Here is a 14971-nt window from a genome sequence, read left to right on the forward strand (position 1 = left end):
TTAATAAGCAAGTATTTACCAATTACCTTGTAATAGGATTCTCCACTTGATGAGAGAACGCACTCAAGGGAAGGAGTTGGTAAGAGCATTAGTCACAAGGTTTGCAACAAATTTCTTAACATTGCAAAGTATTCTTAGTTCTTTGATAACTTTAAAGAAAATGCGTGTGTCAAGCATGGCTAGACTCAATTTATTCGAAGAAGCCTAATAGAGAAAGTGTTGCAGTCATTGTCTTCGACAACCAACTTGCACAAATAGCTATAGAGATTGTAAAGGTAACTTGGAAACTTGAATATTCAAATTTTTTGTATTCAAGTCTCTCATTATTCATTTAGAACTTTAATGATTACTGTTTTTGTACTTTTCAATTATAGGTGTCAGAGCCCTTGATTAGAGTTCTTGACTTGGTAAATGGGGATCAAACCCCAATGGCATATCTCTATGAGGCCATGATAGCATCAAAGAGGCTATCTAAAATTACAAGAGGGACAGCCTCAAATTTGACCCTATTAGCAAAATAACTGATAAAAGGTGGAACAATCAGCTCCACCAACCCATTCATGCAAAAGGGTACTTCCTCAATGCTCATTTTTGCTTCTCCCCATCCTACTCAAATCCCAATGGAGAGGTCATAAGGGGTTCAATGAATGCATGCAAAGGATGATACCTAAGGTTGAGATGAGAGACCTTATTTTCTCTAAGAAGGACATGTATCGAGAAGCTTTCTCTTTAGACATGGCCAAGAAAGGAACATTCAAACCCCAAGTGTAATATTTAGAATTTTGGAGTCTTTCACACGCATTATTAGTAGATAAAAATTAAAATATGTTTTCACTTTGCTTTCTCATTGTTCAATATTTTACTTTTAAATGCTTGGTAGTGAAATTAGGGTGGAAATGTCCTGAATTTGCAAAGACTCTCCCTCCAAATCTTATGTCAGCCTTGTAATTCATCTAGTTGTGAGCACAATTAGAACATATTCAAGGCCATTCACACGAAGAAGAGAAACAATTTAGCACAAAAAAGCCTCAATGATCTTGTCTATGTGCAATATAATCTTTGATTGTGCACAAGGAAGGTAGAGGAAACATCAGTTGGTCAACTTGATTTGGATGATATAGATCCTTACTGTGATTGGTAATCAAATGAAAAGCCTCCATTAATTACAGAGGATAAAATCTATGTTTTGGAGAGGCGGGTTATGGAGGGGGGTGGATTGGCAATGAGACTATATGACATTGAGGATGAGGAGGGTGAGGAGGGTGAGAATGATAAGGAGTCATTACCAGTGCCAGCACAATCTACATCCAAGATGGAAGTCAAGTCACAACTAGTTGTGCAAAAAGAGGAGGCACAACCATAGTGGACTCTTAAAACTAGACCCCCTACCCTCCCATAGTTTTTACTAGAGCTACTAGGAAGAAGAAAAAGGAAGGTGTAGGCTACATTGATGTTGCACTTGTATTTACTTATAGTTTTACAAAGAGGATTTGTTCGTTTAATTTTGTTTTAGACTATTAGGCTATCAAGCTACCAACCATTAGCATTCCACATAAGGATGTCATTCTGTACCGAATTTGGATTTGAATATATCTAGACTCGGCTTGTTTCTTTTGCTTATTCATTTGTTGACTCATTAGATGCATCTTTGTTAGAATGTGAAGTCGATGTTATTCATGTTGTCATTAATAGTTGTCATTGATGTCAACATATCCTATGCACGGTTTTATCAGCTTACGTGTATCGATAGCTTGTGTGTATCGGTAGAAGTGTCCACCGAAAGATGTGCTTAATATGTTTACTCTTATTCCTTCTCGATGATGGTTCTACATTGTGTGCAACATACGGTGGGTTGATTGTTTTGGGTTCAACCCTGTTTGAAGAGTCTTTGTTTGTGTTTTGGTCCTAGATGTTATTATGTAATGTATTCATCATGATCGTTCCACCATAACTTATGGCTTTGGTGGTGGTGTTGTGTTGTCTACACGAGGCATGTAGCATTAATCAAGGTTATCCACATCTCATTCCTTACAACTGCAAGAATGCCTTTGTGCGACCAATTCCAAATTGTTTTGGCCAACATGGTTGATGGCATTGAGCTATATAAGAAGTGTGAGGATCTCAGTTGTTCACATGGCTTATGCATTGTTAATATGCAAAGTGATTGCAAATCTATTTTCTAGAGATTTGTGGGTTGATGATCATGTGTTGATGCAATTGGTATCATACAGATATATCATTTCTATGTTGTAGTGTTATGGTGACTGTGATCTCAGTGGTGGATTCAATCTCCTTTCATATTTTCTAGCAGTGAGCCTAATTGTACTTGGAGTGAGCCTTTTTGTATTGGTAGTTGGTCATTCATATTTAAAGGGTAGTTAGCCCGATTAATAGTAATCCAACCTACGGTGAATAAAACCAGCAGTGAGCCTTTCTAAAAGTCACCTTAACCGGTGTCACCCTAACAAGTGTTCATTTCATGAGAATGAGCTTCTCAATGGTTTTTCCCAATTTGGGCTTACACGTAAATCCTGGTGTTTTTTGTGTCAGCATTTATGTTGTACAAAAGGTTTTTATTGATGTTGTTTATAAGTTTACTGATAGAGAAAAAGTTTTACAATTTGTGTGGGAATAATTGATTCACCCCCCTCTAAGTTATTTGGTATGTTCAACTATCTCCTCGTTGCATTTTCACAAAAAATATGCATTTCTAGATAAATTTAAGCAATCTTTTAAATGGCCAAGTTTTTTACCGAGAAGTTGCCAAGTTATCACTGCATTTTTACCAAAATCTTTTTGGGCCTCGACAAGAAGTTGCTAAGCACGAGTATTTCAACTATGATTGGCACTATGTTTCTAAAATCTGTGGATGCATTAGACACAATCAAATTTGCAATTGCATTGTTTGAGATGTATGACTTGGTAGTCATGGATGTAAGGTCAAAAAATGTCAATCAATTGACAATTTATTATAGATAGTGTCGTTGCTTGTATTGTTGCAAGGAAACTCCTAACAGAAAAAAATACCCTCTATTTATTCACCCCATGTACAACACATTGCCTTGATTTAACACTAGAGGACATTCAAAAAATTGAATAGGCTAGGGAGGTATTGCAAAAAGCTTGCACAATTACCAAATTCCTCTATAAGCAAACTAGGGTGAAAAGTGTTGGTTCCCAAAACCGCAGATTGGAAATCCAAGAGCCTGCCACTTCTCCGATAGGATTCCGCAATTAATTCTAGCCAACGAACAAGAATCACCTTAATTCCCCTGCACTTCAGGTTCTGCTACACCTAGGCGGGTAGACCACCTTCTCGAACTTGACCACCTGGTTCAGAGTTTTTCTAAAGCAAATTTAAGCTTTGGAGTTCTCCGACTGGCAAGGTCCTCAAACTCAATTAAAATGAAAACTAGATGCTGAGTGTTTGAATGTTTTGTATAAGGTTTTAATAATGGATCTGATGCTTGAAGAAGGAATATATAGATTTTCTAACTTCAATAATAGAAAGACCAGTGTCTCTGCTCATCCGGGCAATAGAGTCGCTTCAATGATTTTTCACGAACAATTTCATAAAGTTCTTATTCACTTATACTACCAACAATTAAATAATCAAGATGCGACAGATCAAATATTTATGCAATCTTAAATTAGTCCAGATTGAATTTTAACTCCTCTGGTGGGGAGACAAACTAGACACAGATACAGAAACAATTAAATATTTCACACTATCTGTGATGATCGAATTTAAATGCTAAATGACCTTGTCCACTTATCCATTTAAATTATATACAGAATTCCAAATAATAATTACAAAGGACAATTCATCTACAGTTTAAATCTTCATGCCAATTAAAAATAAACAAAAAAATATTTTGTTTTATTATGAAAATAAAATAATTGAATTTATATTACAAAGTCATATTAAACTCCTTATCCCTTCGCACAAGTAATATAAAATGCTTTTTTCAAAATATGAATGTTTGTATATGAACTGTCCCATTTCTCAAATAAAATAATTCATATTTATATCCTATTTGTTTGAGAACATGACTTTTCACATTAAAGAATTATATCCCTTCAAAAATAAATCACACTTCTTCAAAAGTTAATAATCTTCTTTAACTTTATTACTTATCAAATAAAAATCATACTTCCTCAAAATAATAATCACTCCTTTTAATATCTAATTTGTAGATGTCGTTAAACCTTAATTCAAGCTCCCTGTTGTCTGCAATCACATGGTCTTCTGCAACACACGATACCCCACACTCGTCGATTCTCTAGTGATGGTGACATCTTCCTCCCATGACTTTCAACTCACAGTGGTCTTTTTTTTAATCTCTAGGTTATCGTAGCACTCTATGGACGGCAGAGACATGATCGCAAACATGATTCGACTCCTTGGAACTTTGTTTTGGAGTCCCTGGCACGATATTCTTCCAAACACATTACATATCCTGGTGGAGTGATGGAGTTTCTCGGAATAGAGTCTCCTAAGAAAATATATTCATCTCATACGTTATTTTTCTTTGACTCTTACCATATTAATTCCCACCATTTGGAATGATGATGTGAATGCACTAATAAGCATCTTTCATTGTCAATCGTATCTTGCTAAATTCCAGTTTGATGATCATTGCTTTGTGTTTTGATATTGAAAGCTTGTATATCAGTTATATCGATGTAAGTTTACACAACAGATTGTGATAGCCTTCACCCATGGACGCACATGTCTATGCTTTCATCATTGTTTTAGGTTTGAAATCACGCATGCTTGCTGGGCAATTGCCATGAATATATTATAACACCTCTGCACTCAATTGGTATGAAGCGGCATTCTTCTGGTCAGGCAAGATCTATGCATACAATATAAATATGAATTCCACTGAGACTTCTTCAAGCATCTGCTTCTGTGTGGACAACATTTCCTTCAGCTGGGTCTGTTTTGAACACATAACAGAGTGGAGCGAGGACTTCATTCATTCCTTGGAAAATTTGAATGGTTCATCTTCAACGAATATGAACAAAATATGCTTCATGGTTCCTTGATTGCAGATTTTCTGAGAGAGAAAAGCCATATCTAGATGTGTGCCTTAAATATTGCTGTTATTTACCCCTGCAATCACCAAGCTTCAGTTATCCTGTATCCTATACGTTATTAATCAGAGAAATCCAAATCGCATTTGGACTTTAAAACTTTGCATCTGGGGATAATGTGTGGACATGAATCTTTGTCTAAAATGGAGAACAACCAGTTGAAAGTAAACAAAACATTTATCTTTGAGATGATGATTCATTCAGAAATTTTAGAAGTGAATGAAATGCTGGAGACATCCGTATGATGTTTTGCAATGTTCGGTTCTGTTACAGCATTTACAATTATAACATCAACCAATTGCATTTGTTTGTGGTCCCTTGGTCTAAGTCCTCTACGTGATGAAAATGTTTGTCAATCACTGCTCATGATCACTCTGAAATATTCTTTTGCATCCTGAACTATGATTTAGAACATTCTCATGGTATGTTTGATATGAGATACTTCTGTATGATACTGAAATGCATGCAATATATATGAACTGACTTCCTTTTCCACATTATTCTGATCATGACTTATAGCGTATATCATTTGAATACAAGTAGTGGGTAAGGTCTTATAACTTGACCAAGTGCAAGCATCAAATTGGCTTCTAGAATTTAGAACAAAAGGAACACATCTGAAGATGAGGATTACACATAGTGAATACGAAGATGCTCTCTTTTGGCATGATATTTGGGATTCTAAATTTTGCCAAAATTAGAGTTCCATCAAAAAGGATAATGTGCTCTTTCATAGGGAGCAAGGAACTAGTTCGACTAGGTGTGACAAGTTTTGCAACACACTTCTTGCACTACAACTCTCTATAAACAAATATTTAAATTAAAATGTTTTCTGGTTTCACAAATCAAACAAATGGCATTGCAATGGTAGAGTGCAAGGAACAATTGAATTAGGCTATGATAGTGTTGCAAATATATAGGGTAGATAAGGGGTTTTCTCTCATCTAGGGTTGTTGCGAAAGGCAAAAAGGCCTTCCAACCAGGTAGACTTTATAATCTTTTGATAGTCCCTTTATTTTGTCAAGTGATCATTAAATTTGTATTAATTGTGTTTTCCACAACCTCCACTTAAAGCTAAAGAAAGCTCAAGATAAGAGAGTTTTAAATAAATTGCACTCAATACAAATTGTATTAATTGTGTTTTCCACAACCTCCACTTAAAGCTAAAGAAAGCTCAAGATAAGAGAGTTTTAAATAAATTGCACTCAATACAAATTGTATTAATTGTGTTTTTCACTTGCAAGGCAAACACTAATTTCTGTGTGGACAAAAACAGGAACTATTGAGGAAGATGAAGCAATTGATCTTGACGAGATTGATCTAGAGTGTAAGTGGATTGTTGCTGATGATTATGGTGACAAATATGTTGAGGGAATTAGAATATGCTCTTGCCAAGGAGCTTCATAATCAAGGCCTCCTGTCCCCGAGCATGTCATTGGCTACATTTGATTTTTTGGAACTTTGAACTTAGTTTATAGGGTGACTTTGTAGAAAATCGCAAACTATACAACTATCGCCATCTAGTTATTTTTTAAGCTATTGTCGTAGGTATTGTGCAAAGTAATCACTGATATGAATAAAAACAATGAAAATCTATTTTCTAAAATTTCTAAAATTAATGGGTTGGACTCTATATTTTATATTTTATTTGCTCTCAATATATCTATGGTATGAAAGTGCCCTTAATTTTTTTTAAGGTAGTTTTTGAATGCTTTTCTTCAATTATTTACTGATTTCTGCCCCAAATGAATAATGATGCTATGATTACAAGTACTGTATAAGTGAGGTATAAGTTGAGATAATGATGTGCATGTATGTTCTATACCAACTGAATACAAAGAGATGCTTGAGTTGCAGCAAAGAATACCTGGTACATTATCTTGATCACAATATGGAAGCATGCTGTGTAATGTTCCTGGTGAAGATATATTAGATGTGAAAGCTGGTTGAATACCGTCCACGATTTTTATTTCTTCTTCATTAACCATTCCCAATTTCTCAGGTACTGGAATGATTGCATCTGCAACTCTGGTAGTACAGCGTCGTGGGAACCAATTGGAATATGTTTCATTTTTTTCAGATTCTAAAGTTGATTGAATGCAGCTTGTATTATATTTGGGTTTCTTCTCGGGCACATCAAGTGTTTCTTCAGAATTTCTGTACAAATGATGCTTGGAAGACATATTGTCCCTGGACTTCTCTACTTCAGCCAGGTAACTAGTATCAATTAAGCTACTACCTTTCAACAATTTAATGTCCCTATTATCTCCAGCTTCAGGCACAAAATTTTGAACCAAAGGAATGCTATCGGGTCCATCTATGCAGCCTTCAAAATTAGTTTTGGATTCCAATTTTAAACTAGAAAATTTTGCAGATTGAGAGTTGCCTAGGCAATGTTTGTTCATAGACTGGGTGCCACTTAGTTGAGTCCACTGTCTTGTATTTATACTTTGAGTTGCTGACAACCTACAAGTTTCTAGGATGCTTTTGCATGGCCCAGAGTATGGAAGTGACCAAGAGAAAGGAGGAATACCACCATTGCATATCATAGATGTATTAGAATTTAGGAAAGATAAACCCTTCAATCCATTTATCTTTTGAATTGGACTTTGTGATATCAAGCTATCCAAAGATTCTATAGGGCAAATTCCCAAATTTTGTAAGAACTCTTCAGGCTCATAGAGTGGGAGCCTATTCACTGGAAAGTCTTGTCCCAGACCTTCCATCACTGCATCTTTGAAACTGACTTCACAAGGATCACTGATATGAACTTCCTGAGAACATATTAACAAATAATGAGAAATCGAAAAAACAATTGTGCAGCTAAATTCATTTCTGAGAATTTCATCTGCTCTACAATGACAGAAATCAAATAACAACAGGACAAATTGTTCTATAGAATACCAATATATCATGATGTAAACATAAAAAATGTTCCTTTATGTAAATGACAGTTATCTTACCATTCTTGGTGATGATGCTTCTCCTACTACATTTTCTGTGTCTGTGGTTGATATAGAAAGCTCCCCTTTCATATTGCAGTTGGCATCCAGTAATTTTGTATTCTTATAAGATGTGTTAAACTGTGATGGTAGTATCTGACAAATCTTTTGCACACATTGCAGAAGCTTTTTATTATTATTTTGGCTTTCCCTAGTTTCAACTTGAGGTAATTTAGCCATGTTACAGTCCCCATTAAGTAAATCTTCTAATCTTAAATCTGCCATGTACTTTGTAATATTGACAGACTCACCCTTGAAGCCATATATACCTACACAAGAAAGAAAGCATATTATCAAAAACAGTAAACCACCTCTAAATAATTCAATAAGTTTTAATATTTGATACATGCAGTAGACTATATTATCAAGTATTATCAAGATAATATCAGAAAATTCAATTAGCAAAATATGATAACAAATACATTGAAAACCGGCACCAGTACAGTACGGATGCTCCAAACACCAAGTCCAAGGTCAATAAGAAGAAGAAAAATACGAATAATGAAATAAGTTATTCCGAAAGGAAAACCAATCCAATGGCAATGAGAGACTATGAACTTCTAACATAGTAACTCTGAACCATGGAGGATTTCATTTGAATAGGAGAAACTGCCTTAATGATATAATGGTGAATTGAATGTTTCATGAAATATGACGTATGAGACAAAAATATAGTATTATTCACTTTTAAGACTTGTCACCATACTCAAAACAAATTTGCAAGAATGCAATTAATATCAGAACTAAGGAATATAAAAACTACAATTTTGACCTTCCCCTCACATGAACATAATTTGCCCACAACCCGCAAAAATGCAATCTTCCTGTCACATGTTCATTTTGAAGACAGAAAATGGACTCTCCACAGTCCAAACTGTTAAACATATAAATCAAAGCTGATTTGTTTTGTTGGTGCCCTTGTTTAAACATTTGACATTGTTTTTACATCTTGTTTGACATAAATATAGTCAACTTTTATCATCTTCAACAATCTTTTCACTTGATATATCTTATGCAAGCTCAGACAGAGTAAATATTCTGCCAAATTCGCTGGAGTGTCTATAGTGATAATCTATGTTGACTGAGTAGATTTTTAATTAGCAATCTAGCATTTCTGGTGCAAAGGAATCTGATATCATGACGGTCAATTGAATTTAGCCATTTCTACAAAATCCGATAACATGTTAGCTAATTAAATTTATCTGAATCTAGCATCATGTTAGCCAAACAAAAAATGATATCATGTTAGCCAGTTAAATTTATCTTAGGCCACCCAGTGACCTGATTGAAATCAACAACACACCCTGCAAGATAGCCAAAGCCAATGCAAACATTAGTGCATCCAGATACAAGTCAAAGTGGAACCATATTACAATTTATTTCTGATGAGAAAAATCTAGTGAAAAATAGTTGTTAAGGAACTCACTAAATCTTTAATCACTGCAGGTGTGTGTGAAGCCTAAGATGAGATCACTAGGGATAACTGAAAAACCTACGCACTAGGGACTGGATTGACAAAAAGTCCCCCTTTCTTCAAAAGCATCAAAATAATCTTCGAACCACTGATAAGATTTTATTTTTATTTGTTTTTTTCTGATCAGATTCCCTTATTGAAACACGTCAAGAAATGAAAAGTAATAATGTTTTGAGCAGTTTATGGATATTCAGAATGGGATTATTACACGCTCAGGTTATTTGTCATGGTGATGGAGCCATGCTCTACATATCTCCATGGGTTCCTTTCAGTTAGGTTCTCACAGACTTTGGATCCAAACCAATCACCACATTGATAGGGAGGACTGGATTTGTCGGCTATGTCCCATGGTGGAAGGAGAGATAGAGACACACTTCATTTTCCAATGCCTCACCTACTATGAGATTAGAAGGAGATATTATTGTTTATTCAGAGATTGCTGGTCTCTCTCCACCTTCAACAGTTATACAGACCAGAGATGTCTTGTGCTTTATCTTTGGGAGACCATGCAGCTCCATGACCATACTCTGCAGCTTCTTTCTCCCCAGTGCCAAGCTTCGGATCAGCTTATCACAGCCTTCTTCTCGCCCCTGCCTCCTACTCGGGGTGTGAAGCGTACGATTGACACTTCTACCACCGGTCATTCCAGATCTATGAGACCTTGCAGGAGTACTCAGAGATGCACTAGGATTCTTGGTTACCCTGGGCCTTACCCTTCTGTTCCAAACTTCTTTACACCAAGGAAGGATCCCTAGTCCTTGCCTCAAGTGGTGTTCCTGTTCATGTTATCATTTTTGGTCTTTCTCTTACTTCTCTCTCGCTTTATTTTAGTCTTTTGCTCTACTCTTTTCAGACACCATTTGTTGATCCTATTGTTGTTAGCCCCCTAGGTTGTATGCTTCCAGTCCCTTAGACCCTTTTCATGGTCTCTTGTTGGACATTAATACATTTATCTTATCTTATCTTATCTTTGATGATTTTTCAAAATAAAGGTGCATACAACTGAAATCCAAATATAATGCTGCATAGAACTAAAATATGTTCTAAATCATAAATATCTTGTCAAGAATTGCTTCAAAATTCAAATAAAGTCTTTGAGAATTTGGAATATCCATTTGTTTATGGTAAAGATAAAAAAAATTCCATTTACATGATTACAATGACAATACATTTCAATGCTAATTTCCTCCAAAGACATGTCTACACACTCAATTGGCAGCAAAGGATGTCTACATGCTTAATTTTATTAAGATCAGATATAACACCTGTTTTATTTTATCTATGTCCCTTATAACTGTATTCACAAACTTGTGTCTTCTTTTCTTGCAGATTTATCTATGTATACTGACTGATATAACAGTAAGTATATTCTGATCCGATTTCAATGTATATAAAACAGACTTGTTTGGTCTAGGATCACTGCCGATGTAATGGTACCGATCGTAAATTATGGATTTTCCAAAGGCAGCAATCTTCTCTTATTAACTCTACATGGCCACGTAGGGTCATTTCCCTATATGGGAGATGCCCTGTCATCAATAGATGCCATTACATATTTAAATTGCAGCTGTTACATATTTAAAATGCAGCCTTAAATGACCACGATCTGCATTAAGTATAATAGGTGTTTAACGAAACCAATTCTTTTGGAATATAATCAGTCAGTTTGATTAATAATTCTGATCATAATTATTTTTATGATTTGCCTTGACAATAATCATTAGATATCATTATTAATTGAATAAATATATAATGATTAATAGTTAGGGACTTAGTAATCATGATAACTGATTAACACAATTTATGATCAAATACTGAAGCTATAACATTAACACTCCCTCTTAGCTAGGGAGGATTGTATGTTAAATCAACATAAAGTTCTCTCACTAAGATTGAGAGAAATATCATCTCGATATGATATTCTACAAATGGTGAGACTAATAACAACATAGACTCATCATTTAGATGTTACCTTACGGTATCATCAGAAGTATGGTACAATTATGAATATCAACTATTAGATATTCACCATACTTATATTTTCTTTGGTATGTACACTGGTATCAAGCCTCATGATGCCTACCAAGAAAATATCTGCACCTGGTGTCTCCAATACTAAGTCTCATAGTATACACCAAGCCATATCTCATCAATGTAACCTCAAAAGTTACATAAGGGACATGTAGATCATGATCTCCATAGACATCAACCAAATCACATTCATCATGATAGCAGGTTAAACTATTGTTAAGATCGTCACCTTACAATAGTAACCGTCATAAAACATCAATGAAGGTTGTCACCTTTCATGATGTCATCTACACAATGTAATAACTGTAACACCCCAATTTTTGCTTAATTTTTAAACTACTTATATAGCCGTTGTGCCTTTCATGTGAAGTTAGTTGACACTCAAATTGGTTATGAATCATGTGAAATAGTAAGATGGTTAATCGTTGGGATTTTATGTGAAGACGACATGTTAGTTATCAGTTAAGATATTGTTATATTACTATTTTGAAATATTGGGAAGTTGGTCATCCTTTCATGAAAAGTGGAATGGCAGTTGGCCAATCTAATTTATGATTAAAAGTTTGTCAAATAATTTTGAATATTTTGTAGAATATGATATTATTGTGGAGGATTTTCTGCTTGCAGGAGTACATTGAAGGGGGGAAAGCATTGCCAAGAAAGGAGTTGGGCGAGGGGTACCACTTTGTCTAGGAGTTGACATGTATGAAACCTAACCACCAAGGCTAAGGGCAAAATAACTAGGCAATCAAGAGTATGTTAAGGACTACCATGAGCTACCCGGTCAATAATTGTGCACTAACAAGAAAACACTAAACATTTATTTAAATTGTAATGCCTTTTGTTATGTGATGATCTCAGAACTTCTTGTGATGATTGCCATGCTTAGTACATTAGCGTCATATCATTTACCTATGCTTGTGATTATATAGTATATACACATGTATGTATGTATGTATGTGTGGATTAGATGTATGTATGCATCCACATTATATATAATGCATATGATAAATAAATACATAGCTAAAAATACCATGCATACATCTATGTGTACATACATACACAAGTATATATAGGTGGTGAATGACACTAATGTACTAGGTAATATTTCTTGGTAATAATTTATTCTCTTTGAGCGGCCACAAATTCTATATTGCTCCCATTGGCCTTTAATTACTTCATTATTATTGTTTGCAAAAGTGACAGCAACTGGGAATAAATGAACTTCTAAACATTTGCTCCAGTCGCTATTGCACATTAAATTTAATACTGCTAATAATTTTTCATAGTTGCATTTTGATGCGGATGCTTTTTAATAATATTCTCTCTCATAAGTATTCAACCAATAGAATTAATAATTATAAGCCTCAGACCAAATACACATTTCGATTCAATTAACATATCATGCCATTTATCTGAAGTAGGCTATATAAGCAATATACTTCTGGCTGCAGGATATAAGTATTCAGAATATAATAACTTTATTTTCAGACAAGAATAAATATTTTGTTCTGAAACAACTTTCAGTCCTTACAAGTTTGTTTTCTGATGAAAACATTGCAAATTTTGTACAAACATGAACTCCATCGCGAATCCACTCCCAGGCAGAAGAACCAGGTTTCCATCCAGCTCGCCTGTTAAATCTCTAAAGGTTTACATCTCCAGAAATTCTAGCTAATGCCAAAGCATCCAACAAATTTACAAATTTCAAATAAACATCTGAACATGGCCTGAAAATCCTCTCCTTGATCTTTAATAGCCTTCCCCAGAAAAACTCATGACCTTCCAGCTGCATGTCTCTCGATTCTTGACATTTCATTTATTTGTCTTCACATTTTCCCTCTTTTAATTTTTAAATTGAACTTCAAGAGAAATATATATAAAGCATCATTCAGTAAAACTTAAAATTAATTCAATTAAGTAATATTAAGTCGTCATTTAAATATTTCATTTGTTTTTGACAGCTTAATCAAATTAATTTAATTAATTGTCAATTTAATAAATTGGGGACACTACAGGTAAAGGTCAGAGAGCTGCTCTTAAGGGTGACATCCTATTAGGATATACATGGATAGTAATGGGAACATCATAACAGGTGGAAGGTCTGAAGGGTGTCATTGAAAACAATCATTGTGGATTAAATTATAATATAAGACATCATCAGGAAAGATTTAAAGGACGATGAAAGACTTGACAGGACATCAGATCCTACCTTGTGCAGTTTAATAACCCAGGATTCACAAGCATTTGAATTACAATCATATATTTTAAAAAACAGTGCAAAGCATAACAGAATGCTGACCATAAGCATGTACTTCTACACTGGGAGTTTAAACTAGAACAATAATTACAACATTCTGTGATGTATTTCTTCTGACAGGGATGGGGGAAATAGAGCCTTGGCAGAAAATACTTTGGGGCATACCAAGAATGTTGTTCCCCCCTGCATTAGAGCTTGATGACCCAGTCTTCATGCCAGACCAATCTACCCGTGTTTGATGTAGCTTGCCACTTCTCTTTTCACCTGCCTTGAAAACTTGCCCTTGCTTCGGTTTTGATTTTGTTGATTTCTCTGAAATATATCAAGCAAAGTTAGATTAAATATAGGCAGTACAGATTAAACATATGACCTCTAAGATGATTTTGGTACCTTTTAAACAATATATAGAATCTGATTACATAACCATTTTGTAATTTAACCAATAACACACAATTCAAGAAAATGGCAGCAACATTAAGAAAGGAAAAATGAAAAAAGTAACTTCATATATCGAGGTACTTTGTGGCAAGGGAACATAAAGTTAGTGTATGAAGTTCCAAGCTCCATTAAACATTATTAAAAGAAAACATTGATGCAAAGAGAGAGACAATGTTACAAGAGCAGTAGATAGATAGCCAAACTTACCATTACATATGTTCAGACAAGCAGCATCATTCAAAGCAATCCTCTTCACCAGAACATGTGTCTTCTTAGGTCCCTTTGCTATGCGCAATGGTTTTTCTTCCCTTGACCTTTTCCGACATGATACTCCATTCCCGGATGCCTTCCCTGGTTTGCTTTTTGCATCCTTTTCTGTTCTTTCAGGTAACTGGAAAAGCAATCTCTTATCTGCTGTTTGAAAACTTGACCCTTTACAAGTATTTGCATTAAGTTTCATAACTGGAATTTTGTCTTGTGTGCAATTAATCCGATCATTCAGCACGCATCTTGATGCTGATCCAAGCAATGACTCAGGTGACCCCACTTTTAATGACTCTGTCACATGTCACATTCAAAACAACCATTAAATTGGCAAGACTTTGCATTCTGCATCATAAGTTAAAGATTTAAGACATATTTTGGACTAAAAATATTCTATGCAAA

At 34.8% G+C, this 14971-nt stretch overlaps 1 protein-coding gene across 4 annotated transcripts in view; it reads right to left on the reverse strand.

Annotated features, from left to right (window-relative positions):
• Positions 1 to 14971, reverse strand: part of LOC149548407 (uncharacterized) — a 55504-nt gene that overhangs the window by 31183 nt on the left and 9350 nt on the right. For all 4 annotated transcript variants that reach the window (XR_016354022.1, XR_016354023.1, XM_089792485.1 and 1 more), the window contains 4 exons: positions 14513 to 14863; positions 14033 to 14179; positions 8064 to 8371; positions 6968 to 7874 (listed from right to left, as the gene is read on the reverse strand). Coding sequence is in view for 2 of the 4 variants with exons in the window: in XM_089792485.1 (XP_089648611.1) it covers positions 6968 to 7874; positions 8064 to 8371; positions 14033 to 14179; positions 14513 to 14863 (1713 nt within the window). In the remaining 2 variants the exon portion in view is untranslated. The remainder of the gene's footprint in view (positions 1 to 6967; positions 7875 to 8063; positions 8372 to 14032; positions 14180 to 14512; positions 14864 to 14971) is intronic.

Source organism: Cupressus sempervirens, chromosome 7, assembly GCF_028749045.1.
Source record: "Cupressus sempervirens isolate cs-2001-9-10 chromosome 7, ASM2874904v1, whole genome shotgun sequence".
Classification (NCBI taxonomy): domain Eukaryota; kingdom Viridiplantae; phylum Streptophyta; class Pinopsida; order Cupressales; family Cupressaceae; genus Cupressus; species Cupressus sempervirens.